This window comes from Chelonia mydas, chromosome 4 (assembly GCF_015237465.2).
Source record: "Chelonia mydas isolate rCheMyd1 chromosome 4, rCheMyd1.pri.v2, whole genome shotgun sequence".
Taxonomy (NCBI): Eukaryota; Metazoa; Chordata; order Testudines; family Cheloniidae; genus Chelonia; species Chelonia mydas.
The window spans coordinates 16,474,581-16,488,847 of record NC_057852.1 but is presented as its reverse complement, the minus strand read 5'-3'; the positions used below and the strand labels follow the sequence as shown (position 1 = coordinate 16,488,847).

Genomic DNA, 14,267 nt, shown 5'->3' with positions numbered 1-14,267 from the left:
GGCCCAATGTTCCCCCCATTGAAGTCAAAGGCAAACTCCCTTTCACTTCAAAGAGCAGAGTCAAGAATCCCTTTGTGCAGACTGTTAAATTCAGAGGTATAATTCCTGTGTGTGAGATAGATCTAAGACTAAAAAATGAATTTTCCAATTTAAGACAAATGTTTTGCAGGTAGTTAAGATCATTCTACACAAATGAAAGCAATGACCAGAGTGTTCTAGACATGATTTACTATAATTTCTGAGTCCACATTACACGATTTACCCCCATGAGTAATCTGATCATCTGTTCACTTTTGGAATTAACATCTTCCAAGAACTAATTAGGTAGGTGCGTAAAATTTCAATAAAAGCAGTTTGGTGGGTTTTTTGTAAATCAGTGTTAATCTGAGAGCCAGAAAAAAAACGCAAGCTCGACATTTGCTTCCTGGCACAAGAATAGGAAAGAATAACAGGGATAGAGCCTAAAAGAGCTGGAATATTCAGATGCAGATAGATAGAGGTTACCCATTTTTAACTGTCTTTCCCAAAGCTAAACATTTTAGCACGAGGACACCCCTAACTCAGCAAGACTTTGTATTTGAATTTCATCTGTTTTGTCAGAATAAAGGAAAAAGAGAGGAAGAGATAAAGACCCATGTATGCAGCTCTTATTTCTCATGCCTAAGACCAGAGACATGAATACTTTAGCTACAGATGGTTTCTAGTCAATCCAAAAAAGCAGTCAATTAAAATGGAATAAAGCTATCAAAGGAGAGCAGCCATTTGTTTTGAGAAGTCCCCTTTTTCTTTTTGTGCGTGAAAAGAGCCAGACTCCTCTGGAAAAAATCTATGGAGAAGTCTGCACCTAACTGTATTTGTCTTATTAACAAGACTTTCAGAAGAAATGTGTTAATCTAGATGTTTAGCTAATCCACAATGTGTATGTGTGTGTGGGGGGGGGGGGGGGCGTGGACAGGTGGGTAGGAAGGGAACACTCACTGCATCTGTATATACATTCATCCATTGATTTGTCTCAAATAATTTAAAATGGGCTTTTTGTGCAAAATGTCAATATTCAGAGCAAGATATACCATGTTGAAATAAACACAGAAGACCCGATGCCTTCCATCTTGTGTCTAGTCATTTACACCTGTGAAAAATTAGTGTGAAATGGGTGTCAAATACCACCATTCTGATTTCTGTTCACTTTGCAATAGGTGTAAGTGACTAGACACAAGGCACAAGACAGTGGAGATTCAGGCCCATATATAGCTAGTAAATTCTTTTGTAACAGAACAGCTAAATCATGTATTCACCAAGTGGATTAGCATCACCAGCCCATCATGATATACTGTGTAGTATACGTTTTTAGCAATCTCATGTGCACCTATTGGCTTAGAGGTACTTTGTAGCAGGAAGTGGGTCCTGTCTGTAAGGCCTTGTGGTGTGAAATGCAGTTTACTGACAGAATAGTAATCAGCATCTACAAGCTACCTGCTGCTTACTGCTTCTCTTCTGAAACTCTGTGGTTTCACGGTATAGCTTCTTCATAGCTCAGTGCATTTAGCAGAAACTCTTATAAAACAGACTAAGTACAATAGCAGAGTTGTCAGAACTGAAAAGAATATTATGCGACAATTTCATAGTTGTTGTTTAAAAACAGTTTCTAAGGTATACACAGATTTTGTTTGGAATAAAAATCCAAGAGAAAGTAGTGGTATTTTCAGATGCACACCCTAATTAATAATTGAATAAAGCCACTCTGTAATCTTTACGTGTTTGCACTTGCTGCCCATTGTACTGATGATCTGATATACTCCTGCTGTGCTAGACATGGCACCCAGGTAAATCAACCCCTCTTGTCAAGTGTACTGTGTAGTCTTCAAAGTGCTGCAAACGCTGGCTGTATCCCTGCTACTTTGTTACCCAGGATTTTATCTAGCAAACCAATATATTCTCTATATCTTTAGTTTTAACTCGAGACTTTCATTTTGCTATTTTACATTAATGGCACTTACTGTAAAAACATTTATACTCAGGCACACAAAAATTGCCTTTCACCTCTACTTGTGCACCAGTTCTCAAGCCACCACCACACTCCACAATCTTGAGACACACAATCCTTTGAGTAGGTGTCTTGGTTAGGATTAGAAAAGAGCTTTCATTTAGAAGGTGGAGACTGAAGAATTTCCAGCAAATCCTGGATACCAGCAGATACGTATTATCTCAGGTCTCAGAGACAGTCAAAGGTTTGTATCATGGAAGGATTCCATTCCATCAGACTTACTGGATGCATCATGACAGACCTTCTTCCCTGGTTTTTCCCCTGGCACTGCCTATGAGTGGAAAGGCCATGCAAAAGTGCAGAACAGTATATTTCATGGCTACAAAGTCAGTGGCTGAAATAAGAGCTCACGTCTGATTCCTCTGGAAATGTGCTGTCCTATTGAAATGCTTCCTCCTTTTTCTGGGTGTTTTATATGATACAAAAACAAATGATTTTAAATTTTTGGGGAGAGCTGGGCATGCAGTACCGAGGCTGAATAAACTGTACGAAAAATCAGTTTCCTGTCAATTCAACCAGATGGATTATTACACTATTTAAAAACAAAGTTAAATAGTGCGGAGAACGAGAAATAATCTGGTGGAAGCCTTTACTGTTTGGAAGGAAATGGAGCTGCCCCAAATGGATCTAACTCTAATGCCTGTTGCTGCTGGGCCTGCTGTGGTGTTACACTCTGCACAACCAGTTCTGTGAAGGGCACTGCACCGAAGTCATCTGTTTTTAGCCCATCACCACTGTGAACGGCCCCATGTAGGGAGCTCTGTCTAGGTCTACCAGGCACTACTATATTATGGTCCCCACGGTTGTCACCCAGTCCTTGATGTTGTGGGTTCCGCATCAAGTCTGGTGGGTGGAAAGGTTTGGCTCCAAAGGGGTCCAGCAGATTCTCGTCCGCTTGCAAAGGGTTGCCTCGATCTTTGCTGTCAGTCAATGCAACACTTATGTTTTCCTTGGAGTCTGAGATGGTTAGGAATTCGTTGCTGCTTTGGGAGTCCCTGCGGCCAGTTTTTTTGTGCCTGCGGGCTCTCTCTGGGGTGCGGTAGCTGGGTTTCAAAGCCTTCTTGGTGCTGGTCGGGGTGCCATGGTGGCGCTTCCCATTGCTTTTGGGCACCTCCTGTTTCATGCGTCTTTGCCGGGAGGAGAGTTTCTGCAGGTTCCGCTGCTGCTTCACCTTCTGTTGCTGCTGGCTCCCTGTAATCTCCTCAAAGGGGACAAGCCCAAAGAGGTCCTCTCTGCTTTCACTGCTCTTTGGGGTGGGAAGAGGCTGGAAAGGGGTGCAGCCAAAAATATCCACACTTCGGGGAGAAGTAGGGGAGGTTTGGGTCTCAGCTCCTACAACCAGGCCATCTGGCTGGGCCACCTTCTTGCTGAATGGGGCTTTGGTGAAGACATCAAAGTCATCCTGCTCTTGCCTCAGGCTGAGAAAAGCAGGCTGAGGAGAGAAATCTGTGTCACTCTCTTCTCTGGGCTGAGGTTGCTGAGTCTGAAGAGCAAAGAAGGGGACAGCCCCAAAGACATCAAATTCTTGGCCAGCGCTCACCTTGGCCACAGTACTTGGTAACTCAGGCAAGGAAGAGAGTGCTACATTAGGTTCTTTGTCTTCACGACTGCCACCCACCTCTCTGTATCTACCGCAAGGGATCCCTTCCATGGGCTTTCCCTTGGTGTGATCGGAATCGGAATCAGAACTCTGCTTTTCTTCCTCCTCTTCCTCCGCCTCATCTTCAGAGTCCATAAGGAGAGGCCGATGGCCTAAGTTCTCAGGTTCTGTATCATTGTCATCATTAAAGTCTCCATGCTCCCCCTGTAAGACATCTTCATCCTCCTGCTCTTCATCTTCCTCACTGCTCTTGGGAGAAGGAGGATCAGATTCAAAGTCACTCTCTGACTCATCGCTTCCTTTCTGCACTTGTCCCCCTGCTGTTTTTCTTCCTGAATGGTGCTCTCGAGAGGCTTGACTTGATTTTTCAGCCTTGTTTGGGCTCCCTAAATTATTTTCTTGACTGCTGGCTGAATTGTCAATTGCCTTTCCCGGAGAACCTGCAGGGCCAAAGAAAATATAAAACATAACTTTACATTCATTTTTACAACCAACAGCTCTTATTTCACATATACCACATAGACATGTAGAAGGGTGCAGGTTCATTCAGATGTGCCTCTTTTGCAGTTATTCACATAAAAGAGATTGAAGGTCCATATAGAGTGTCAACTTTTGATCTGATGTTAATGAAAGAGGTAAACTGTCAGACCTTTGTGCCCTTCGGTTACTTCTAATACACCTGGCCTGTGAGAACAACATTTTCTCTCCTTTGACAGCTCTTGGTATCAATCTTCAAAAGATAATATAAACAAGTAGGGCCAGCTGTTCAGGTGTGCACAATGCAGCTCCTACTGAAAATGATGGGAACTGCTGGGTGCTGAGCGCTTTGAAAATCTTTCCATTTCTTTAAGATGCCTAAGTGGGAGCCGGTGGGGTCCTGATCTTTTGAAAAACTAGTCTGAAAAATCTTATAGCTCAATTAATGGGGGGAAAAAAATCTACCAGTGTGAGCTAGTCACACTGAATCTAATTTGTGCAGTTTCTGTACACCATGTAACAAACTACCAATCACAAATCAGAGAGCAATACAGTTGTATGACAGCATTTGAATTTGAAGATGCTTCTTTATTTTTGGAAGACAAATGTGGACACTACCTTACTTGGCTGTGTGCACTGTACAACTGCATAGGTACCGGTCTGGATAGCAATATTGATTTTTTTATATTGATACACTACCGCAGCATCGTACATCAGCGGACAACTTAGCTATGCTCTGACTGTGAAACCAAATTGCAAAAAAATACAGTGCAAAGAATGGAGAGTGTATCATAGAACAATATAATGGTAGTAATAATCGTGCTGATTAGTGTTGTTGCATGAGCTCTCAAAGGGTGAAATTCACTTTTTCCTGCACATAGTCCGAGTAAGAAGGCTGTGTGTGAAGAAATACACAGATGAAGAGGAGGTGGGGGAATTCAGCACACCAGCAAGCCACATGGCTGCAATACGGTCCCAGAAGTATTTTTTATACAGCACCACGTGCAGGGTGAACTATTGGTGAATGTGCCAACCTGGCGGTGTCTCTGGATCAGCATATGTATAAGCGTATGCAAATTCCCTATGAAAAAGCCAGCAAAAACAGATGTTTGAGCAGTACCACTTATATCTATAAAAGGACGTAACTGTTATGAAACACCGGTCTGTTGCTTTATTTTAAAAGGTCACGTCTCTTCCCTCCTCCCTAGGAGCACATTTTAAAAACTATGTTCTAATTTCTCACCTACAACAATACTTTGGCCCTGGTTCAGCAAAGCACTTAAGTCCATAATTAATGTTAAGCACATGCTTAAGTGCCTTGCTGAATCAGGGTCTTACACTGCCTACAGGCTGTTCATTTTCTTCGTAAAACACTGATGCACTAGAAAGACTAAAACTACAAATACAAAATCAAGTCTTCTGAAATAGCATAAAGGGGATACGTTAAAGGATCTTTCTTCAATCTCTAAGGAACAGAGATGATGGGTCCTGTTTCAGTGGTACAGGATTGTAGGTTTGCAGATACAGAACAGAGAATATTCTCCCCACTCCAGAATAAGGTACTTGAGGTAGTAGAGTCTCAAGTCTAATTACTTGGAATACTTTTGTTAATTATGAGGCCAAAATAGTGTCTATAGAGCTTGTAAACAAAAGGGGGGGGCAGGGAAAATAGAAAAGGCAGCTCATCTTTATTTAGGGTCCATCTGAATAGCACAAAATGACCTCTTTCATTAAATGATTTTTTCTACACTGCAACCCCAGTTTTATGGGTGAGGCAGAGTTGCGTAGTGGATGAAGCACCAGACTGTAATATAAGAGAGCTGGGTTCTATTCCTGGTTCTGTCACTGGCCTGCTGGGTGGCCTTGGGAAAGTCACTTTACCTCTCTGCCTCAGTTTCACCATCTGTAAAATGGGAATGATATTGATCAGGTGGTCAGTATTTTGTAAAGGCCTTTGAGATCTATGGAAGAAATGTGCTATACAAGAGCTAGATATTCAAACTCAAGTTATCTGTTATTATTCTGATGTGCTACTGAGTGTAGTTAACCATGCAGAGCTCTTAATCACCTGCAGGGATCAAGCAGAGCCCTACTCCTCCAGGGGGTTAGATTTGCTCCAGCAGAACTTCAGAGCTCCCCTGTTGCAGAAATTACGAGTGCCACTGGAGTTTAGCTTCAGCCTTGTGGAGCTTCAGCACCCCTTTCTGCGGACTCAGCCAGCCTATAACTGAGGGAACCCGGGTCACCTGAAGCTCTGATTTTACATAGGTATCACGTGTCCCTTGAGACCTTTGTAAAATTCAGAGTTCAATTATACTAATATTTTAATATCTTACAGGTGTCTTATACAGCACCTTTCATCTTAAAGGACATCAGAAAAGTTTACTCACACACACAGTATGGAGAATATTTATACCTTTGTAGATACATTTCATTTCACCCACAGAAGATTGCTTAATGAATACGGGTCTCATGTTTATAGTATCACACCAAAGTAAATCAATTTATTTACTGAAAATGCTATACTTCCTGACTTCTCAGATCTTCACTCTTACTGAAGCACACCACTGATTGTCTTTAATGAGTCCCACTTTTTAACTACAAAAAAGGACTGAATATCTCCTAGCAGCAGCTGTTTTACTACTGGGTTTTGCTGTCCTACAGGGGAAAATATAAAGCAAAGCTCTTGTACTGGCCTTTACTTTTGGCTTTATTAATTACTTACAGCAATGCCTAGTATGAGTCGGGTGCTTTCCAAACACTGAAACGGGATAGTCCCTGATCTAAGACCTCAAATCTAAGGACAGACAAGCAAATTGAGACTGAGGAAAGGGAACAATAGGCAGTTTATATACAAGTTAACTAGAGCAGTGTTTCTCAACCAGGGGCCTGGGGCCCGGGAGCTGATTTTAGGGGGTCCACCAAGCAGGACTGGCCTTAGACTCGCTGGGGCCCAGGTCAGAAAGACAAAGCCCCATCGCATGGGGCTGAAGCCGAAGCCTGAGCAACTTAGCTTTGCACATCCCCCCGCGGCGAGGGGCCCAGGGCAACTGCCCTGATTGCTACTCCCTAATGCTGGCCTTGGCTTTTGTGTGCATAACAACAGTCGTTGTGGCACAGGTGGGCTGTGGAGTTTTATAGCCTGTTGGGAGAGGTGGCTTAGAAAGAAAAAGGTTGAGACCCCCTGAACTAGAATCATTATATGCAGCATCACACAAATGTGTCTTTCAGAGGGACTTAAATGTGGATGGGGTCAAGTCTTTGCAGGTGAGTTCAGAGAGCTCCTATGTAGCATAGAGGTCACATGGAAGACCGCACAGAGAGGCTTGTGCAAAAAGCTAACAAATGAGTGGACAAAGGTAAGAGCATGGGTGGAGTAGAAGGGATGAGGGGCAATGAAAAGCTTGACAAGGAAAGATTAGTAGGGAGGACCAGAATTACAGCGAGCTTTGAAGGTAGTTGATGAGAAGCTTAAGTTGGATGCAATAGTGGGTAGGCAGCCAATGGAAGGATTTGGAAAGAGGGGGATGGTTACATTGATTAAACTGACGGGCAAGGAGGAGGGGATGAGTGTCTCTTCTAACGTGAGTAATAAAGGGAAGTAAGCCACTACTGTATTCCACTCCAGATAGTAAAAAAAGCAACTGCTAACACCTACCCACAGAGCACTGCTACACTGAAGTGCTTCATAATCAGTAGGAAGGGAGAGGGATGGGTGGCATGGAAACAAAATTACTCGTCGGCAGAAGAGTTTAAAATATGGAAGGGCCAATTACCTCTTTTCTCTCATCTACACTCCCCCCACATGTAACTCCATTCTTACAGCATTTAACACATTTTAAAATTTAATATAAAAGACTTTAAAAGGCATGTTTATTTTTAAATTGAAATATATTTTGAATGTATAAAAAGACTTCTTACAACTGACATACAGTCACCTATTTCAGAGATGGGACAAATTTGTAATCCCCAGCCCTAGGCACTGTTTTTACAAATACAACTGTAGCATAGTAGGGGAAAAACAGCTTAAAGGCAAAAGATCTGATGCAGCTCTTCAGTTTTGGGAGTGTCAAGGGCACGATTTTGGATCTGAGTTTAACAGTGTTGAGATGAGCATGGTCAGCAGTAGGCACTAGCCAGTAGCAAGGGCCGTATAGTTATATGTCTGCTCCCAGAAGCAGCAACGTGTACTCTACCGTATATCCCCTTGCTCCTCCTTCAAAGACACACAGGACAAAATCTCTGCTTCTTGTCACTGCATCTGACAAGAGAACATTTAGTTGTGTGTTCCAAAGGCTGTTCATAAAGTGAATGAGAGGTATACAAAATACTGAACAGAATAAACACTTTTGTCAGTAGAAATCTGTAGTTTTGTGGATGAGGGAAACCAGCTACACATTTAAGCACTTCTTTCCAATTGCAATAACATTGGCCCAATCACATTACATCTATGCTCCATGGACTGCTTCCCAGTTCAGTTTTTAATTGATAAGGCCATATGTGGTTTGGGTCCTGTAAAACTTGAACAGCATCCCCTTCCTATGCCTCGTCATCTCAGTTGAAGCTCTTTTGCTGACCGTGCGATGGTGTTTTCGTGTAGGGAGTTGAGGCTGGTTAATTTCAGGAGAGTCCCCTAGCATGGAAGCCACTTCTTCTGGGCGTATCACAAGAGATCACTTTTATCGACCTTCAGAGCATGGAACAAAACATATTTTTGATCAAGCATTTGCTCGACTAACTGATAATTACTAGTTGATTTATGGTCAATTGAAATGGGTTGTGCTGGGGGGAGCTATTTGTACTGTCCACTGGGGGCAGTTTAAAACAGTACGATTCAGTAATATACCCATATGCAACAGTCATTAATGCATAAAAATAAATGAATAAATCATTACATCACGGTCAACACCCAACGTAAATTATAGGTAGAACAGCTATGTACTGTTAAAGCAACTAACAACCTCTGTAGTACCCCACTTGACCTGGAAAGTCCTCAGCTAAGCAAAATTTACATATACTTTAATGACAGTTGTGCTTGAGTAAGGACTAAAGTATTGGGCCCTCTCTTCATAAAAAAATCAGCACTCCTGGAATATAAGCAACTGAAGATTGTTCACAGTACAGGGCAAGTTTTCATGGTTTTTTTGTTCTTTTCTTAAAGGATGAATTGGTTAGTCTGAGTAAAAAGTTTGTCACTCTACTCATTGGTTTCTAACTGGTAAAGCTTCTGCTGTTGGCTTATGATTTATTCCTTTGCCACTCAAGGAGTATGCAACTTTATCACTCCAAGCAAGGTCAATATTATCTTTTGATGGTTAATGGTCTATTTCTGGCAGGAAGTAGAAGCTTACTGGACTATCTTGTTGTATTCTATGAAAAAAAGTATAACAATAGTTTTTGGTAACCATTTTTTCACCTCTAAAACATGCCCAGAGTCATAATAAGAATTTAGAAGTAATGTACGTTTTTTATATGGATTTAAGAACAAAATGACCAGAAACATCAGGTGATTATAGCTTTGGACTGTTTGTTTGCTTCTGGTGTTAAATTGCGTCTTATCTGTTCTTAGTTTAAATAGTACACATTTGGTTTACTGTTAAATTAAAATCTGGATTATTTGACTGGATACTTTAGATTTCCCAAAGGTATAGCCTTCATGTTGGACTTGATAACCCCATGTCTTCCAAATCCTGACATTTCCAATATTTGTTGAGACACTGTAATTGTTAACATGAATGTGATTAGTTTGCAAAATGAAAATAACCTAAATCTATCTGATTTAGGGTAGACATTAGCAACATTAGGTTCAGAAAGACAAACTTGTTTTTAAAATATTAGTACCAATGTAAGTGTATACGCCGCTTTTTTGTATATACCTACACACCTATTTCTGTATGAAGAGAGTTGAACACTTGTAACCGGTAAATGGTTCAATTTCTGTCTGATGAACTGAAAATTTGGTACACTTAAAATATCTAAATATCACATATTAGTCTTTAGTCTCATATTCATCCTCTCACCCTGATGATACTAGGAGACGAACCATCCCCAAACTGCATTAGCAAGACAAAGAGAAACTGTGAGGGCTGTGTTTGACCCCTTGGAGCATACACAGTGACTCCTCACTTAAAGTCATCCTACGTTGCTGATCAATTAGAGAACATGCTCGTTTAAAGTTGCGTAATGTTGCCTTATAACATTGTTTGGCAGCCGTCTGTTTTGTCCACGGCTTGCAGAAAGAGCAGCCCGTAGGAGCTAGCTGGTCGGGGCTTGGAACCAGGGTGGACCGACAGCCCCCCTATTTATCCCCACTCCCCTAAGTTCCCTGTGCGGTAGCCGCCGAACAGGCTATCAGTTGCGGGGCAGTTCAGCTGTCCCTCCCCCCACTGCCATGTGCTGCTCCTGGGAGCCTGCTGCTTGCTGTGCAGAGGGGAGGAGAGGGAGAAGAGAGGTGCTAATGTCAGGGTGTCCCCCTCACTCCTTTACCCCATCTCCACAGAGCAGGACGGAGGGAGCTTGCTGGCAGCAGCAGCTGTCTCAACTTGCTGACCTAACACCACCCCCCCCCCCCCGCCCCTTACATTAATTCTTATGGGGAAACTGGATTTGCTTAACATCGTTTGATTTAACGTAGCATTTTTCAGGAACAGAACTACAACGTTAAGTGAGGAGTTACTGTACTGCGGCAAGATTTAACCCATATAATGGTGCGTGTTTACTTTTTAAATGGGAAACGTTGCCATGACAGAACACGTGTAATAAAAGACTTGAGGCTTGAGCCTGTGCACGTTATAATCAGTGTGCTGAATCTGATCTATACAGTTTAAGAGTCCTAGCACACTAGGTCAACTTCACTTTTGTTGACCTACATGAACATCCGAAAGCCTAGTTTTCCAATATATGGATAATAACTCCTGTAGAGGAAGGGGCTTGAGAATGGAGGAACGGGAGAAGAAATCAGTTGGGAAATAATTTTTTAATTTGAGCTTGCTTGCTATGTCTACTGCAAAGAGGTCTTATTTTAATTATACATGAAGTGGTTAGGTGGGTTTTTTGTTTGTTTACTGGGATGAACATTTGCTGTTATTGGGTCTGATCACCCGAGCACCTCTTACTATCACCATAGCCTTTATTGATGTTTTTCTTTCAGCCGCAATAAAGCCAAGAGAGCTTTGAGAGATTTGGGGAACAGCTTAATAGCTGACATAAAATAATATTTAGTTTTCATATTTAGAGCACTCTGCAAACAGTCAGTATATGACTAACTGTTCCATTGCCAATCAGCTTTGGTGCCTCCATTCCTTGTAATGGCATAGGAACAGGCAGTCCTATTGAGGCTGATGGGACTAGTCACATGAGTAGCAGTACTCACAGGCATGTTTCCACGATCAGGTCGATAAAGGGGTTGTGTTTGTCTGAGATTGTTCGATGGAGTCCTTAGACATTGTTAGCATCCATATGTCACTAATCGTAACACTGAAGAAATAGATCTAAAGATCTGCACAGAGATGCAATAAGGATCGGGGCAGAGCATGGAACAGGAAGAATAAATTGCTAGGACTAGTGTTATTTGAGTGCTTTCTTATTTATTCTAAGTGTCTGATGAATTAGGATTGAAGTCTTTTACTGTTCCCACCTATCAATCGATTGAACAGAGATCATATACATATGAGAGGCTATTTCAGAATAAAGATTAAGCCAGGGATCTCAAACACAAATCACCACGAGGGCCACGTGAGGACTAGTACATTGACCTGAGGGCCGCATCACTGACACCCCTCCCCCCGCTGCTCCAGCCCCGCCCCCACCCCTTCCATGAGGCCCCGCCCCTGCCTCGCCTCTTCCCACCCCTTCTCTGCCCCCATTCCAACCTCTTCCCCAAAGTCCCCACCCCAACTCCGCCCCCTCCCTGCCCCTATTCCAACCCCTTCCCCAAATCCCCGCCTCTTCTCCGCCTCCTCCCCTGAGTGCACGGGTCCCTGCTCCTCCCTCCCCCCTCCCCGGAAAGCGCTAAGCCTGGAGGTAGGCAGAGGAGCGGGGACATGGCATGCTGGGGGGGAGGGGAGCTTGGCGGACGCAGGAAATAACTTGGGAGCGGGGGCGCGGGGAGCTCGGCGGGCTGCAGCAAATAACTCCATGGGCTGTGTGTTTGAGACCCCTGGATTATGCTATATCAGCACTGAAGTAGGTAGATCACACAAAAATAATAATGACCTATACATTTCTAAGAGTCCATAGTTTTTCATTGTGTCCCTTACTTGTATATAGTAGAAAGTATAGCAGTTTTAACCAACTGGACCATCCCCTATCCAAGGTTTTCGAGAACATGAACCTAACTTTAAAGTCCTAAATCCATATGCAGGTACCTAAACAAGTGGCTTGGTTCTTGAAAGTGCTGAGCACTGATGAGCTCCCACGACTTCTGTGGGAGCTACTGAGCACGCAGTATTGTTGAAAATTAGGCCACTTAAATGTCTAAACAGAAACTCACTCTCGATACCCATTTTTGTACATTGTTTCAAAGTACAGAACAGAGTAACTGCACTCCCCAGAGCATATCATGCACAGAAATAACGTCCTTTAAACTTGAACTTCCTACTACTTCGGCTCGTGACTGCAATGCAGTTACAAAAGCATCATATCTGTTGCTATGGGGTTGAAAAAAAGAGCAGCACAGTTTCTGAACAAGTGGTATCCACACTACTTACAACTCACCCAGTAGAAAAATAATTCAAAATATATTATTTCTGTGGTTACAGGCTTACTTTGAAGACAGTTGCAGGATTTTCATTTTCTGATGACTGCCAAGTCATTTTCTAGTTTGATGGTTCCTACCCTACATACTATACAGGACTGCCCACTTAAACTCTGAAACCACAACCGTGTAAGTGTGGGGATTAGAATCAAAGCTCTGTCTCCTGAGCTTGTACTACAACTCAAAGAGCTTTCACACAGAAGTGCACTTGAAAGACCCTTGTTCATCCCTTGTTCCCCTTTCCACCTCTCATATAAAAAGATTTTAACGAAGCAGCAGCCATGCCGACTCATTCTTAGTTCTCTCTCTGCCATGGTCTAATGTGAACCACTGCAGTTTAAAATCGGTGACCAAAAAACCCCTAAATATAGGAGACAACCCAAGAATAGAGAACAAGAAACTATGTGGGGGATTTGTTTCTTTAAACTTGCAAGATCTTTTCTAACCACAGCTCTGTGTCAGCGTTCTGTTACCATTTATTGACAGTAACTAACAGTGAGATCAAGTTTGGGTGTCTTGGATGTAAATCTGAAGGTTACAAGACATAGCTTGCAAAGAAGTGCGGGTGAGAGATACGTTCTGTTAATTCTCATCCCTATCAAAACCACCCTCAATATTACCCACTCCATCTGGAATTTTAGAATAATCAGATTTACAAAATATTTTCCCCCAGGACAGTTAATTATTTCATAGATTTAGGATTGGGTTGTCCTTGCTCCTTATCTAGATGTGACTATTATCAATTAAAAAATTACCTCTGGTTACTATTAGACTTAGAATAACTTCCAACTTTCATTTAAGTAACACTTCTGCCCTAAACTGCTTATTTCTCATACTTTGTTTACAAGCCACAGAAGTAGGTTTTCCTTGTTTGTATACACAGGTGATTTTTGTTTAGATCTAGAAATAAGTTGCCTCCCTGCACCCTCTCCAGGGTACTTGTAAGTGCATACAACCAATGCCAGTTTATGGGGGTTAATTTGGAATATTTGTTTAATGACTCAGCAATAAGAGGCCAAAAGTCATTCCACTTCTATTAATAGCAAATCTCGATTTCTTTTTTGTTATCTGCAGGTAAAACTGTGAAAAACTATTTCCTAGAGGAAGAAGCACAGTGTTTTATTCAAAACTTGAGATTAATTTCCTGACATAGTCCCTACTGAAACTGTCAAATACTTATTAGAATCATACAAAAGCAAACCCAGGAACGCTCTTTCCCCCCCCCCAATTTCATTGAAGAGATTCACATTTTGCTTTGTATGATTTTCCTCAGCTTTGCTGAGGAAAATCTGATATATTATGGATGTATTAAACTTCTGCAACTTCTAAATCATATGCTGAGATAATATAGTTATAGAGATAGTAAGCCTGGTTTTCCTCTCACTTACACT

General features: G+C 42.1%; 1 protein-coding gene across 1 annotated transcript in view; it reads right to left on the bottom strand.

Annotated features, from left to right (window-relative positions):
- Positions 1-213: 213 nt before the first annotated feature.
- BMP2K (BMP2 inducible kinase) overlaps positions 214-14,267 on the bottom strand; it is a 104,341-nt gene continuing 90,287 nt past the window's right edge. Inside the window, exon 16 of the mRNA XM_037896740.2 lies at positions 214-4,084. Coding sequence (XP_037752668.1) covers positions 2,634-4,084 — 1,451 coding nt within the window. The 3' untranslated portion in view covers positions 214-2,633. The remainder of the gene's footprint in view (positions 4,085-14,267) is intronic.